We start from the raw sequence: 15,000 nt of genomic DNA on the forward strand, positions 1-15,000 counted from the left end.
TCCAGAGTACCCCTAGAGGGACACGTACCCCCTGCAGTCCTCCAGAGTACCCCTAGGGGGACACGTACCCCCTACAGTCCTCCAGAGTACCCCTAGAGGGACACGTACCCCCTGCAGTCTTCCAGAGTACCCCTAGGGGGACACGTACCCCCTGCAGTCCTCCAGAGTACCCCTAGGGGGACACGTACCACCTGCAGTCCTCCAGAGTACCCCTACGGGAACACGTACCCCCTGCAGTCCTCTAGAGTACCCCTAGGGGGACACGTACCCCCTGCAGTCCTCCAGAGTACCCCTACGGGAACACATACCCCCTGCAGTCCTCTAGAGTACCCCTAGGGGGACACGTATCCCCTACAGTCCTCAAGAGTACCCCTAGTGGGACACGTACCCCATGCAGTCCTCCAGAGTACCCTTAGGGGGACACGTACCCCCTCAGTTCTCCAGAGTACCCCTAAGGGGACACGTACCCCCTGCTGTTCTCTAGAGTACCCCTAAGGGGACACGTACCCCCTGCAGTTCTCTAGAGTACCCCTAGGGGGACACGTACCCCCTGCAGTTCTCTAGAGTACCCCTAGGGGAACACGTACCCCCTGCAGTCCTCTAGAGTACCCCTAGGAGGACACGTACCCCCTGCAGTCCTCCAGAGTACCCCTAGGGGGACACGTACCCTCTGCAGTCCTCAAGAGTACCCCTAAGGGGACACGTACCCCCTGCAGTTCTCTAGAGTACCCCTAGGGGAACACGTACCCCCTGCAGTCCTCTAGAGTACCCCTAGGGGAACACGTACCCCCTGCAGTCCTCTAGAGTACCCCTAGGGGGACACGTACCCCCTGCAGTCCTCCAGAGTACCCCTAGGAGGACACGTACCCCCTGCAGTCCCCCAGAGTACCCCTAGGGGGACACGTACCCCCTGCAGTCCCCCAGAGTACCCCTAGGGGGACACGTACCCCCTGCAGTCCTCCAGAGTACCCCTAGGGGGACACGTACCCCCTACAGTCCTCTAGAGTACCCCTTGGTGTGTTTAGGACTTGAAACTAGACTTGAGTTACTGGAGGTAACAAGACCTGACGAGAAAAGTGTTAAACTACTTCAAACATAATTTCATCTTGTGTAAATGACTTGAGACCTGAACTCGTGTCTACTAACTGGAGACTAAAGGTCTGAAAGGAGACTGAAGGGAACTCTGAGCTGTTTACATCTGGAGGACGAGAACACACAGATTAATTTGAGTTCATCTTCGTCTTTAAATCCTGTGTGTTGGCACACTGAAGCAGAGAATCAGCGAGAGTTTCCTCGGGGGAAGTCATAAATAATAATGCTCTCCAGGAAACCTTCACATCCCCTCAAACATCTGAAGTGACAACAAACACTTTAGTCTCTGCAGGAAGATTAGGAACTTCCTGTTGAGTCAACAGCTAACACACTTCTATATATTGGAATGAAATATATTTCATGTTTCTCTTCTGCTGCGTATTGTTGATTCCTGACACCGTTCTGCATTATTTAAATGTGGATTTCTTGAAAATTGTATTCCATTAACTGTGAATCCTCGACCTTTTTTGTTCAAATCTTCCATCAGTTTTAAGATTTTATGTCCGCCGACTTGATCTTCTAAAGATACAGGAAGTCATTCATTTCCAATGGAAGCTGCTTCTCTCAGCTGCAAGGAGCGGAAAATCTGTCGGCGTCACATTTTGGGCGTTTTGAGCGACCAGAGCGTCAATCAGAAAGTTGAAAGTAGGTCAACTTTATGGTAATGAGCTATGACACGGTTCAGCGGCAACCAATCAGAATATAGACGTCCTTCACGCTGGCTGATTCCAGAGAAACATACGATGTAAACTTTGGTTCCTACCAAAACATTAGTTCAGAGAAAAAGGAGGAGAAGCTCATCATGGCCGTTGCTGGGTTCCCTATCATTTATGATATTTGCGTATAGGGACCAGTTAACGTTACCTGCCGGTCACATGGTCTCTAAACAGTCCGCTCACGGTGAAGTCCTGCACGGATCAACAGCTGGCGGCTGCTCGCTCTGCCTGCACGCTGCTGCGGTTCAGCGGCTAACGAGCGAGCTAACTGCTAACAGACACCACTGCGACCAACAACCAATACACATTCTGTCATTATATATGTCATTTATAAAAGGTTTCTAGTGTCAGTGTATTGGCCGTGCAGTGGCTGCTTGATCTTTTTCCATGATGAACATAGAATGCTGCTACGTCAGAGCGGCCAAAGCCTCAAACAGCTTCCCCGGACTTTCTGACCAGCGTCCTCGACCGGGCGGCCAGAGCTTCTTTGCAGCTCAAGTCGGCGGCGGTGTGGACGTACAGTTAGGGATGCACCGAATCCAGGATTCGGGTTCGGATTCGGCTGAATATTGGGCTTTTTGACGAGGTTCAGTTTCTGCCGAACCTTAGAATTTGTTTCCATCGAACCGAACCCTACTCGGCTGCTGCTCGTTAGCTAACATTAGCTTTCTAATTTCACCCATAGACTGTATATAAACTGGACCAGCAGGTCCCGTGTCTCTGGACGGAGACCAGTGAAGTCTCTTTCCCGGTGATGGCTGAGCGTTACTGAGCAGCCTCCAACTGAGCTTGAAGACGTAGATGTGACGTGAGCAACCTGTCTGAAAGTTGGAAGTCTTCTGGTAGCTGTGCCAAGAGAAATCTCAATCATTCCCAATCTAGCAGAGACGGAGAGCGTAGGTATATGTAAGGAGATAACATAGGCACAGAGCTGTGTCTTACGGTACATTTTTAAAATCAGATTGCTCCGCAGATTTCTCTGCATTGTTACCTTTTCTTTGATGGTTCAACCGGGAACACAAGAGGGAGGGAATGAAGACACGCGACAGCCGAATTCTATTGTATCTCAGAGTGAACTATGGATGTCCCGATCACAGTACTGGATCGGAGCCGATTATGGCATTTCTTAACTGATCGGGGTTTGGCATTCACCCCGTTTACCTTACCCCGATCATGTACGTCGGCTTGTAGTGATCACCGCCTGTTATCCACAAACGCCCTGCGCCACAAACCTAATGCCAGACTGCCTGGATGCACACGCCCTGCACCACAAATGCACCGCCAGACTGCCTGGATGCACACGCCCTGTGCCACAAACGCACTGCCAGACTGCCTGGATGCACACGCCCTGCACCACAAACGCAACGCCAGACTGCCTGGATGCACACGCCCTGCACCACAAATGCACCGCCAGACTGCCTGGATGCACACGCCCTGCACCACAAACGCAACGCCAGACTGCCTGGATGTACCGCCCTGTGCCACAAACTCACCGCCAGGTCGAAGCCGAAGCCGAATCCTGGATTCGGTGCATCCCTGCTTTGTTTACTTTAGTAAACAACAAACCGGTGTGCAGCTCTATTATCTGAGCAAATACAAGTATCCGATCAAAGTAAAGTGTGAATATAAGTAACAGCAGTGAATAATTACAGATATTGCACATGTAACTGATAAATTAGATAGATAGATGGATGGATACTTTATTCATCCCTAGGGAAATTATTGCACCAAGTAATTATTGTACATAATTGTCCAAGTACATTAATATGTGATGTGGATGTGACTTTGTGCTGTGAGTCCATGATGAAAGCGTCCCTGTAGAGACGCCCTGTCAGCGCTGCGATTCTCTCTCTCTCTGTAAACTCCACGGCAGCGTTAAGCCTCTTATCACGCCACACGGCGAGCATCAGCGCGTTGTGCAGGCAGCAGCAGAAAGCCGTTAAAGGAGGGAAGTTGTAAGCTCGGGATGGAGAGCTGATGGAAAATGATGCCGATTATGTCGGGCTCGTCACTCGCTGCTGAGGTGAAGTTTGTGTTGTTAATCAGGTGTGAACACGGTGCTGAGATGGCAGCAGAGCTGCAGAATAAATGACAGAGCAGAAGTGAAACTCTAACATCAAACCCTGAGACAAAATTCCAACGTGACGACTCGCCAGACTGGAAGACTGTTTCTCACACCTTCACTGAAACAAGGGAACTAAAGTTCAGTGTCTGTCTCTGAGTCGAAGCAGCAGAATAGATTCACCTTCCTGTTTGCATTATTCATGTTTCCATCAGTCTCACTTCAGATTATAGCAGAGTCCCTGATATTCAAACTGATTGGATGTCTCCGTTATTCACTCCAACATTTCCTTCTCTGAATGGGCTTCCTCTTCGTCTACATGGTGGTTGGTTTATTCAAATATTCTCCAGTGTTTTAGCCCTGGCATGTTCCTTAATCTAGACCACGCTAGCGGCAGCAAATGTAATTTGCAGCCAGGGTCGTCTAGCAACTCTCCGTTGGCTTGCGAGCTGGAAAAACCAAACTCTGGTCAGGCAGAGTTCAGCTTTTCTTTGAGAAAAGAACAAAGAACGGCACTGAAGTCATTCTTAAAAATAGAAGATGTGTTCGGAGTCTAAAGTTAAATCTATCAACTAGCGTTGCTCTGATTGGTTGTAGTGCTATCCTATTGCGTGTAGAGGGAATTTGAAAGACAACCGTTTATCCCGCCCCCTCGGATTGAGCCCTGCCAATGGGGAGTTCCCAGACCCAACATCTTGATATGGGGCTGGCTTGTCAGGCTAGTGTTGTGGCCCTGGTTGGGTCCAATATTCTCTCTTGTTTTAGCCCTGGTTTGTCCCAATATTCTCCAGTGTTTTAGCCCCGGCATTTTCCTTAGCCTAGAAATCTAGACACACCCTAGTTTCGTCTAGCAATTCTCCGTTGGCTTGCAAGCTGGAAAACCAAACTCTGGCCGGGCCAATCACATCATGTATAGAGTCGGTGGGCGGGGCTTATGGCTGCTGCTGCTGTCATTGAAGTCATTCTTAAAAAAGGAAGATGTGTTCAGAGTTTAAAGTTGAATCTATCAACTAGCGTTGCTCTGATTGGTTGTAGAGCTATCCTATTGCGTGCAGAGGGAATTTGAAAAACAACCGTTTATCCCGCCCCTCGGATTGAGCCCGGCCAATGGGGAGTTCCCAGACCCAACATCTGGATGTGGGGCTGGCTTGTCAGGCTAGTGTTTTAGCCCTGGTTTGGTCCAATATTCTCTCTTGTTTTAGTTCTGGTTGAGTCCAATATTCTCTCTTGTTTTAGCCCTGGTTTAGTCCAATATTCTCTCTTGTTTTAGTCCTGGTTGGGTCCAATATTCTCTCTTGTTTTAGCCCTGGTTGGGTCCCATATTCTCCAGAATTTTAGCCCTGGTTTGGTCCAATATTCTCTCTTGTTTTAGCCCTGGTTTGGTCCAATATTCTCTCTTGTTTTAGCTCTGGTTGGGTCCGATATTCTGCAGTATTTTAGCCCTGGTTTGGTCCAATATTCTCTCTTGTTTTAGCCCTGGTTTGGTCCGATATTCTGCAGTATTTTAGCCCTGGTTTGGTCCAATATTCTCTCTTGTTTTAGCCCTGGTTTGGTCCAATATTCTCTCTTGTTTTAGCCCTGGTTGGGTCCAATATGCTCTCTTGTTTTAGCCCTGGTTGGGTCCAATATTCTCTCTTGTTTTAGTCCTGGTTGGGTCCAATATTCTCACTTGTTTTAGCCCTGGTTGGGTCCAATATTCTCCAGTATTTTAGCCCTGGTTTGGTCCAATATTCTCTCTTGTTTTAGCCCTGGTTTGGTCCAATATTCTCTCTTGTTTTAGCCCTGGTTGGGTCCGATATTCTCCAGTATTTTAGCCCTGGTTTGGTCCAATATTCTCTCTTGTTTTAGCCCTGGTTTGGTCCAATATTCTCTCTTGTTTTAGCCCTGGTTGGGTCCAATATGCTCTCTTGTTTTAGCCCTGGTTGGGTCCAATATTCTCTCTTGTTTTAGCCCTGGTTGGGTCCAATATTCTCTCTTGTTTTAGTCCTGGTTGGGTCCAATATTCTCTCTTGTTTTAGTCCTGGTTGGGTCCAATATTCCCTCTTGTTTTAGCCCTGGTTTGGTCCAATATTCTCTCTTGTTTTAGTCCTGGTTGGGTCCAATATTCTCTCTTGTTTTAGCCCTGGTTTGGTCCAATATTGGGGTCAGTGTTCTCTTTTGTTCAACACACACTTTTCTTTGTTTTTTTTGCTGTTTCATCATTTCTTTCTCTTCTCTTTCTTCTTGTCACAATGTTTGATCAGCTTTCTAATCTTTCAGATTCTCACCGTTACTGGAGCCTACGTCACATAATGTGAAGCTCTGTGATTGGGTGTTTGTTACCTAAATGCACCCTGGTAGTGGTAGTTGAGGCCTCTGCCCTGTGTGACCTCACACCCCTTTGTGTTTTAGGGAAGGCCTACGCTCCCGAGTTTTACTACGACACGTACAGCGCTCTGTGGCAGAACAAACCTCGAGTCTACGGCTTCAAGCTGCAGTGGACGCAGATGGAGCCCAACGCCGTGGACCGGATCCTGGCCTACAGACTCGGGATCAGACAGGTCAGTGCAAGATTTATTACTATTATTATTATATTATTACTTTGTCGCTCTTTATTCCGTGCACGTGCTGGCTCACCATTACGGATTATATACAAATTAATCATTACTTTTCGTAGTATAAGTACAAACAGTGAAGGCAAACAGCCTGAACTCCGCTGTAATGTTTAGACCTTTTGAAAGCTGCCATGTTGGTAAATCTTAGCCGACACAGCCGACCAAATCTTCAGACCAGAGAGCAATATGTCCACCAGCCAAATCGTGGATCAATCAGACACACACACACACACACACACACACACACACACACACACAAAGAGAGACACACACACACACACACACACAAAGAGACACAGACACAATCAGGCGTCGTGATCTAAAACTGCATGTCAAACGGCAGCCGATCCAGCACAAATCAAGCTGGCAGAAGTAACATGTTCTGTATATTAGGGCTGCTCCCTCTTAGTCGATTAGTCGACTAATCGGTCATTTTGGTCTTAGTCAACTTAGATTTCTTTAGTCGATTAGTCACGTTTTATGGTTTTTTTCATGCTGAATGAACCGTACGAGCACATCTCTGGCAAACAAGAATTAAAGTGGTGCTTTTGCATCACTCTTTGCGGAGAAACTCAGATTTACAGATTAGTCGATACAATTGAATGAGTGTTAGTCGACTAAGAATTCCTTCAATCGAGCACAGCCCTACTGTATATATACTTCTATATATATATATATGTTATATCTTTTTAAATGTTCAGGTGTTCAGTCGTAGATCAACTTTATCTGACGTTTGAGGTTTTATACCCTGTTTACACATACATGGTTATTTTGAAAAACTGAGACATTTCTTTTTGTTTGTGCCCTTCGTTTACACGCAGACGGAGAATTTGTCTCTGAAAACGATTCTTTCTAAAAACTCCGGCCAGAGTGGAAATTTTGGAAAACTCCATTTGCATGTTTGCATGTAGACTGAGACAAACGGAGGTTTAGGCAGCCGAGAGAGAGAAAGAGGAAGTGATTCGTTGCTGTTGTTGCTATTTTCGGGATTCTGATAGGCTAATGTGGGCTTGAGCTTCTCGTTACACCGCCACCTACAGGTCTGGCGTGCTCTTGACTGCATTGGCGGCATATATACTCGGGAACGTGTAAATGAACACTTACAACACTGAAAACTGACAGCTGTGCACAATGTTATTTTTGAAAACGGAGAGGTTGAAATGTCCGTTTATGAAAATAGCCGGCCACGTGTAAACGTAGCATTAATTAAGGGCCTTTTCACACTGGCCGAAATTTGGTCCGACCAAAAGAGGTAGTCTTGGTCTGGATCAAACTGAACCATGGTTCGGACTTTCTGACCAAATACAGGAAGCTCTGGCAGGATATCTTGGTGTTATAAGACCGGGGAAGCTCCTTAAAGGAACTGCTGAGTGCTTAGGCCGGTTACACACTGGATGCGTGGCGTGAGCGTGTCAGCTGCGTGGCGTGTCCGTTCATATTTCGGCTCCCATGGTAACAGGTTAGAGCGTGCACACTGCCTGCGTGACACGCGTGTCTGCTAGAAATAGAACCGACGGCTATTTTTCACGCGAGACGCGAGCGTGTTGGAAGCGTTTCCAGGCAACATAGAATAGGAAAATATGTTTATATGTCATTTAGACACGAATGCATATTAATAAATGACATCTTGATGTTTGAAAGTCTCGAGGTTTTCACATCAATGTAGATAATGTCAATTAAGATCAATGTCTTACTTTAATCAGATCAGTAGCTATATATTTATGTTTAACAACTCTCTCTCCATACGTGGAACACGCTGATATATAAAGGGAAGGATAGGCTACAATAACAACGTAGTGTGTGTTCTGAGTGACGGTCCAACATCAGAGAGGCTCTATAGGCTCTTTACAGCTAGAGTTGTTATAAACAGACAGACCACTTACCCATTTTTCAGAGTTTGAATGTGTCGGCGCTACGTCCCGAGATCAGCCCTCCCTGTACCTAGCAGCAGGAGCAGCGCCGCGTCAGACACGCTTCTGGTGTGTAGGACACAGAAAAATCCACGCAGCCGCCACGCTTCTGAGACGCAACAGAAACGCCACGCTCACGCGACGCATCCAGTGTGTAACCGTCCTTAGTGTGTACGTGAGAGAGAGAAATGGTGTCAGCGCTCAGAGCAGACAGCTGTCGGCTGTCAGAGCTGAGAATACATCAGCAGTTTATTTGTTAAGTGGTAGTAAATGTACAGCGTAGGTTTCCGTTTGTCTCTGAATAAATGCTGCAGAAAGAAAGTTCCCGTGTCTCGCTTCACAACAACGCGCTCTCCTGACTTATGGCATGTCCTGCACAGGAGAAAACTCTCTCAGATGGCGTCCAAGAGGCCTGGACACACAGGGAGGAGTTTGAAAGGGCAGACAATTTGGGGATTCTGCCCCGCCTCCCCCACCACCGGGCTACAGGGTCTTGTCCTGAACGATAGTCCTCTAGTCGACTCTAAAAATCTGGAATCAACTCAGACGTCAAACCATGCTTGTACCCTCTCTGGCAGATGGAGAATTCTCCATGTGGTCCAGTTTTGGCATTAAATCATTCAACGATTCGTACATTGATGGCGTTTTTGCCTCTTTTCAGCAGTTATCAGCTAAATTTGGCATCCCAAAAAGAACTTATTTTCGATATCTTCAGGTTCGTAGCTTTGTACATAGTGCTAGTTCCCAATCCCTCTCTCAGCTTGTAGACCTCCCCATGGACACTTTTTTACTTCAGCTCCCATCGCCAAAAGGTATCATTTCATTGATAGACTAGCAGAGCAAGTGTAATATGTTTACTAGCGATCACGTGCAGTAAATGGTTATTATGCTTTTACGTCTGTTTTGGTGAGCCCAGAGGGAAAATATGGCATTTTAATAGTGGAACCGGGTTTCGGTACCCAACCCTAGCAGAGGTCTTACTGCGGTGTGATCCGGATCAGATGTACCGATGTAACAGAGACATGAGCCATGGTCTGGACTTCCAGGTGTGAGAAGGCCCTAAAATGATCTGAAGCAATAAAATGTTGCAGCACAAAGTTCTGGACATGGACAGGAGGAGGAGGAGGAGGAGGAGGAGGAGGAGGAGGGCTTGTTGCTGTGGCAACCTGTCTGTCCTTTGATTCATACAGAGCAGTGTGCTGCAGAGAGAGGGAGAGAGAGAGAGAGAGAGAGAGGGAGAGAGAGAGATTTTTTTTGATTTTTACAAAACCTTTATTTTCAGAAAAACGTTTTCTTTTCTACCAGAACATCATACTTGTTTTTAAATGCACAAAAAAATAAATAAAACCACATTTAAAAATAACAATCTCATAAAAACACAGAATGAAAGATGAGCTCCTCGTCCTTCACAGAGCACAGAGCCGTGGAGAAACACCACTGGTCTAAAAACTGCTGCATGTCCTTCATCAGAGAGAGGAACCTGAAGTCCACTCTCACTCTGGCCTTCACCAGAGACACATACAGCTTCGTCAGCTCTAGTCCACTCACACTTTTAATCTGGTTTTTCCTACTTTTATAAATTGACATTTTTGCCTGACCCACAATAAAATTCAACATTTTCCACTTATTTGCATTTTTCTTTCTGTAGCCAGCACCAAAAATAAAAGCAGTCTCACTAAAAACCTCTCCACAATCTAAAAACACAGTTTTTAAAATGTTAAAAAGAGGTTTCAGCCTGTAACAGTCCAGATAGCAGTGACTAATGGTCTCAGGGTGGAGACAGAATGGACACGTGGAGGACACGGTGGGATTAATCTTAGACAGAAACACATTCACAGCCAGAGCCCCGTGGAGGATCCTCCACTGCAGGTCTCCTGACCTCTTGTTTAGGGGAGGCTTGTACAAGACTCTCCACACTGGTTTCCTGTCTTTCAACAGTCTGTCCTTCCACACCATGTCCTTCCTCACACTCAGCTTCTTGTTGTGGGTGGCCAGAACACAGTTCCTATACAGACCTTTCCCAGTCTGCATATGGAAATCAGCCACACGTGGCGTATGATGTGCTAGTGAGTCAGTGTTGTTAATTAAAAAACCAATGTCTGGAAAAGGGTCTCCAGAAACGGGCATTTCTGTCCCATTAAAATAGTCCCGCAGCATCTCTGTCTCTCCTTTGTCCAGTCTGTTAATCCACTCGTTCAGAATAATTCTGGTGTGGCGAGCCGACCTCAGACCCAGCAGAGAGGCCACTGCCTCGGTGTTCAGGAAGCCAGGACCTGCAGCCTCCACGATCCCCTTCAACGTAGTCACTCCAGCCCTCATCAGCCTCTCCGTGAGTCCAGGTCTGCTGCCATCCTTGAGATCCAGCCGGGCCCCCCCACACCAGAGGCTCCTCCAGGAGCCAGAACAGAGATACTGCAGGTTCTAGTCTGGTCCATTTAAAACGTGTCCATGCTTTAAAAAGTCCTTGGTAAAAAGGAGGCAAGTCACACAAAGAAATAAAACCACAGTCCACTAAAAACAAAGAAGCATCAAGACCCAGACCTGCAACCCCCCTTAAAATGGTGCTGGCTACTGGCCTCCAGACGACATCATCAGTTCCATATAAAAACCTCTGTATGAACTGTAATCTAAAAGCATCAGTCCGGCTCTCCAAGTCCACCAAACCCTGCCCCCCCTCCTCTTTTGGCAGATATAAAACACATTTGGGAACCCAGTGCATCATGTCCCAAAAAAACTTTAAAATAATCGACTGTATGGTTTTTAACAGACCAGCAGGGGGCTCCATACATTTTAACTTGTGCCAGAGGCTGGATGCTACCAAGTTGTTAATGATGAGCACCCTGCCTCTGTAGGACATATGGGGAAGCAACCACCTCCATTTTCCCAACTTCCCCTCCACCTTCTCAATCACTCCTTCCCAGTTCCTATCCGTGGATCTCTGGTCCCCCAGATAAACCCCCAGGTACTTTAAACCCCCCCTCTTCCAGGTCAACCCACCAGGAAGCTGAGGGAGGCCTCCAGCCCAGCTCCCCACTGCCAGGGCCTCACTTTTGGCCCAGTTGACTTTGGCAGCAGAAATTTCCTTAAAAGTCTGAACAATGCTTCCTAAACAATCTACATCTTGTTGGTTTTTAATAAAAACTATGATGTCGTCTGCGTAGGCCGATACAGTAAAATGTGTAGTAAAACCAGGTAAAAACAGGCCATTGATGCCAGAGCGGACATTATGCAGCATGGGTTCAATGGATAAGGCGTATAACATCCCTGACATCGAGCAGCCTTGTCTTATCCCCCTGGTTACTGTGAAGGGTTTACACAACCCACCATTAATCTTCAGCACACTCTCAATGTTCTCATACATTACCTTTATCTTGGCGATGAAACCAGGGCTGAGGCCGAACCTCTCCAGAACTTTCCACAGGTAACGGTGCTCAACCCGGTCAAACGCCTTTTCCTGGTCCAAAGAAACCAGACCAGTGTCTACACCCAATGAACCAGAGACTGCCAAAATATCCCGAATCAACGACACATTGTCAATAATAGACCTGCCGGGCACACAGTAGGTTTGGGCCTTGTGGATGACCCGGTCCAACACCAGCTTCAGCCTGGATGCCAGGACTTTGGACAGCATCTTGTAATCTGCACACAGCAGAGAGACTGGCCTCCAGTTCTTAATGTCCTGCAAGTCCCCTTTTTTAGGGAGGAGAGTCAGCACTGCCCTTCTGCAACTCTGCGGTAACGAGCAGCCATCAAAACTTTCCATAAAAACATCTAAAATGTCTGTTTTCATTATGTCCCAGAAAGTTTTGTAAAACTCTGGAGGGAGACCATCAATCCCAGGGGCCTTTCCCCCCTGCATGCCTTGTAGAGCTCTAAAAACCTCTTCCTCCGTCAGGGGCCCCTCTAGCTCCTCATTGTCGTCCCCAGAAACCGTGGGCAGGTCTCTGCAGAACCTGGTGAAAGACTCGTTGTCCTCTGTGTACTCTGTGCTGTAGAGATCAGAGTAGAAGTCCACGGCTCTCTCTCGGATCTGGGAAGCTGTCGTTAAAAGCTGTCCTCCTGCTGATCTCAGAGCATGAATCATCCTGCTCTGCCCATTCTTCTTCTCCAAACTAAAAAAGAACTTAGTTGGAGAGTCCATTAAAACAGCAGTCTGAAAACGGGACCGGATCAATGCCCCCTGTGCTCTCATGCCCAGCAGGTCTGCCAAGACGGCTTTTTTAGACTTGAGGTCTTCAAAACAGCCTCGATTTCCTGTGGAGTCTGCAGAACTCTGCAGGTCCACTATAGTTATCTCCAGATCGTTCATAGACTTGGCAATGTCTCGAGAAACATTGAGAGTGTACTGCTGACAAAGCTGCCTGATTTCAACCTTACCAATGTCCCACCACTGCCTCAGTGAACTAAAATCTCTCCTTCTGTCTCTAAAAACTTTCCAAAAAAAAATAAAAACATCCCTAAAATGTGCATCTAAAAGCAAAGCCGTGTTAAAATGCCAATACGCAGATCTGGGTTTTATATTGGCGATGTAAACATCACAATACACACATGAATGATCAGAAAAACCGACAGGCAATATAGTACACCCTTTAAAAACATTAAAATGGTGCTTAAAACAATAAAACCTGTCTAGCCTAGCCATAGTTAACCGGTTGTCTCTGCTGTGGACCCATGTGTACTGTCTCTGCTGTGCATGGCGGTCTCTCCATACATCTGAGAGACTATGTGTCTCCATCAGCCGCTGCATGGCTCTTTTAGAAGCAGCATGTGGTTCGTTATGATTCCGATCCAAATCATCATCATGTGTACAGTTAAAATCCCCTCCCAAAAATAAAAACTCCTCTGGTTCACACTCACTTAAAACCGTACTGAGCTCATTTAAAAAAAGAACTCTATCAGGTCCTGAGTTTGGAGCGTATACATTTATAAAAACCAGATTAAAAACTTCATACTGGGCTCTGACTACTAAGAGTCGGCCCTTTATTCTTTCGTCTACAGTATGAGACTTTGGTAGAAAGTTTCTTGCAAATAGGACTGCCACTCCTCCGCTGATGCTGCTAAGATGACTTAAAACCACCTCCCCATCCCATTCCCTCCTCCAGTCGGTCTCATTTAAAGTCTCACTGTGCGTTTCTTGCAACATTGCAATATCAACTCCTTTAAGTTTTAAAAACTCAAAAAGGCAAGCCCTCTTCTTCACATCTCTGCCACCATTTATATTAAGAGTGGAGATTTTAAAATTATTCATCATTTCAGATGTGAGGAAAGACACACAAAAAAACGACACAAAAATTAAGACCAACAACAAACGGACGGTCTTACATTCTCTCACTTTCTCCATCATTTAAAAGCTCTAGTTTGATCCTCAGAACCAGTTTCTTTAAACGGAAAAACTCCGGTAGAGTGAAGCCTCCCTCACCTCTCAGATTCATCTGAGATCGTATTGAGATCAGTAAAACACTTTTGCTCTCAAAATAGTCTTCAAGGTTTATGTTTTTACTATTTTTAGTTTTCTGGAGGAACTGTCTTATTTGTTGTACCTGGTACAGTTCTCCTTGTACTGACCCCACAGAGACCTGGGAGTCAGTCAGAGGCTGACTGAGTGCAGTACAGTCCTCTTCTTCCTCATCTTCCTCAATATCTAACTCCTCCACCTCTCCCTCCTCCACCTCTCCCTCCTCCACCTCCCCTTCTTCCTCCTCTCTCACTGCCATTTTTTTGGCCTGAGAGCCCCTATTCCTGAGGTCCTCTTTTTTTTTCCTTTTCCTTGCAGACAAATTTAGAACTTTGTCATTTTCATCCAAAACAACCTCCTCCCTCCTCTCTGCGTCAGCTGCTGCGACTGCAGGGACAGGTAGCTCAGCCTCAGCTGATTCCTCCATCTCACCTGTCTGCTCCCTACACACATCCTCACCCAATTTTTTTTCTTTTTCCATTTCTTCACCCACAACACTTTCCTCTGCCTCACACACACTTCCCTCACCCTCCCCTCCCACTTCATTCACACAAACACCCGGTGTATTTACATTACTCACCCCGTGTGTCTGGTCGGGCACGGCATCATCACGCCGCTGTGCAGCGCGCGGAGTGGTCATCGGCCGCTCGGACGCGGCCGCCGGCCCCGGCTCACCCGGTTCCCCCGGGGGAGCGGGGGCTCCCGGACCGGGAGGATTCGGATCACCTCGTCTCGGGCAGGCCCTCACCGTGTGTCCCACCTCTCCACAACCGAAACATTTCATCTCTGATGACGTTGCAAAAATCACGTATTCATAATCATCTACTTTAACATGGAACCGGAGGTTTAACTCCTCGTTCCGATGGTTCAGTATCATATACAGCTGTCTGCGGTGAGACACGACGTGCTTCAGCAACGGAGATTTACATCCAGACAGGATCTTTTTAACGGGGGAGACTATCTTCCCGTGTCTGGACAACTCTCTGCTGAGGAAGCCATCAGAGATGAACGGTGGGACGTTTGACAGGACTACCTTGGTGGCCGGTTGTGTCAGTGGTAGCACCTGAACAAACATTTCACTCACGGTGATGCCTGCCTCGATGACTTGGTTCACCTTGTCCTCTCGGTCCAGGAAGATGACCACGGCGCCGTTCATCCGAGCGGCCGACAT

General features: G+C 47.0%; 1 protein-coding gene across 1 annotated transcript in view; it reads left to right on the forward strand.

Moving 5' to 3' along the window:
• The window catches only part of LOC116053578 (MAM domain-containing glycosylphosphatidylinositol anchor protein 2-like), a gene marked incomplete at its 5' end in the record, with an annotated part of 69,987 nt that overhangs the window by 29,994 nt on the left and 24,993 nt on the right, over positions 1–15,000 (forward strand). Inside the window, one exon of the mRNA XM_035994950.1 lies at positions 6,262–6,410. Within this exon, the coding sequence (XP_035850843.1) occupies positions 6,262–6,410 (149 nt within the window). The remainder of the gene's footprint in view (positions 1–6,261; positions 6,411–15,000) is intronic.

This window comes from Sander lucioperca, chromosome 18 (assembly GCF_008315115.2).
Source record: "Sander lucioperca isolate FBNREF2018 chromosome 18, SLUC_FBN_1.2, whole genome shotgun sequence".
In the NCBI taxonomy this organism is placed as follows: Eukaryota; Metazoa; Chordata; class Actinopteri; order Perciformes; family Percidae; genus Sander; species Sander lucioperca.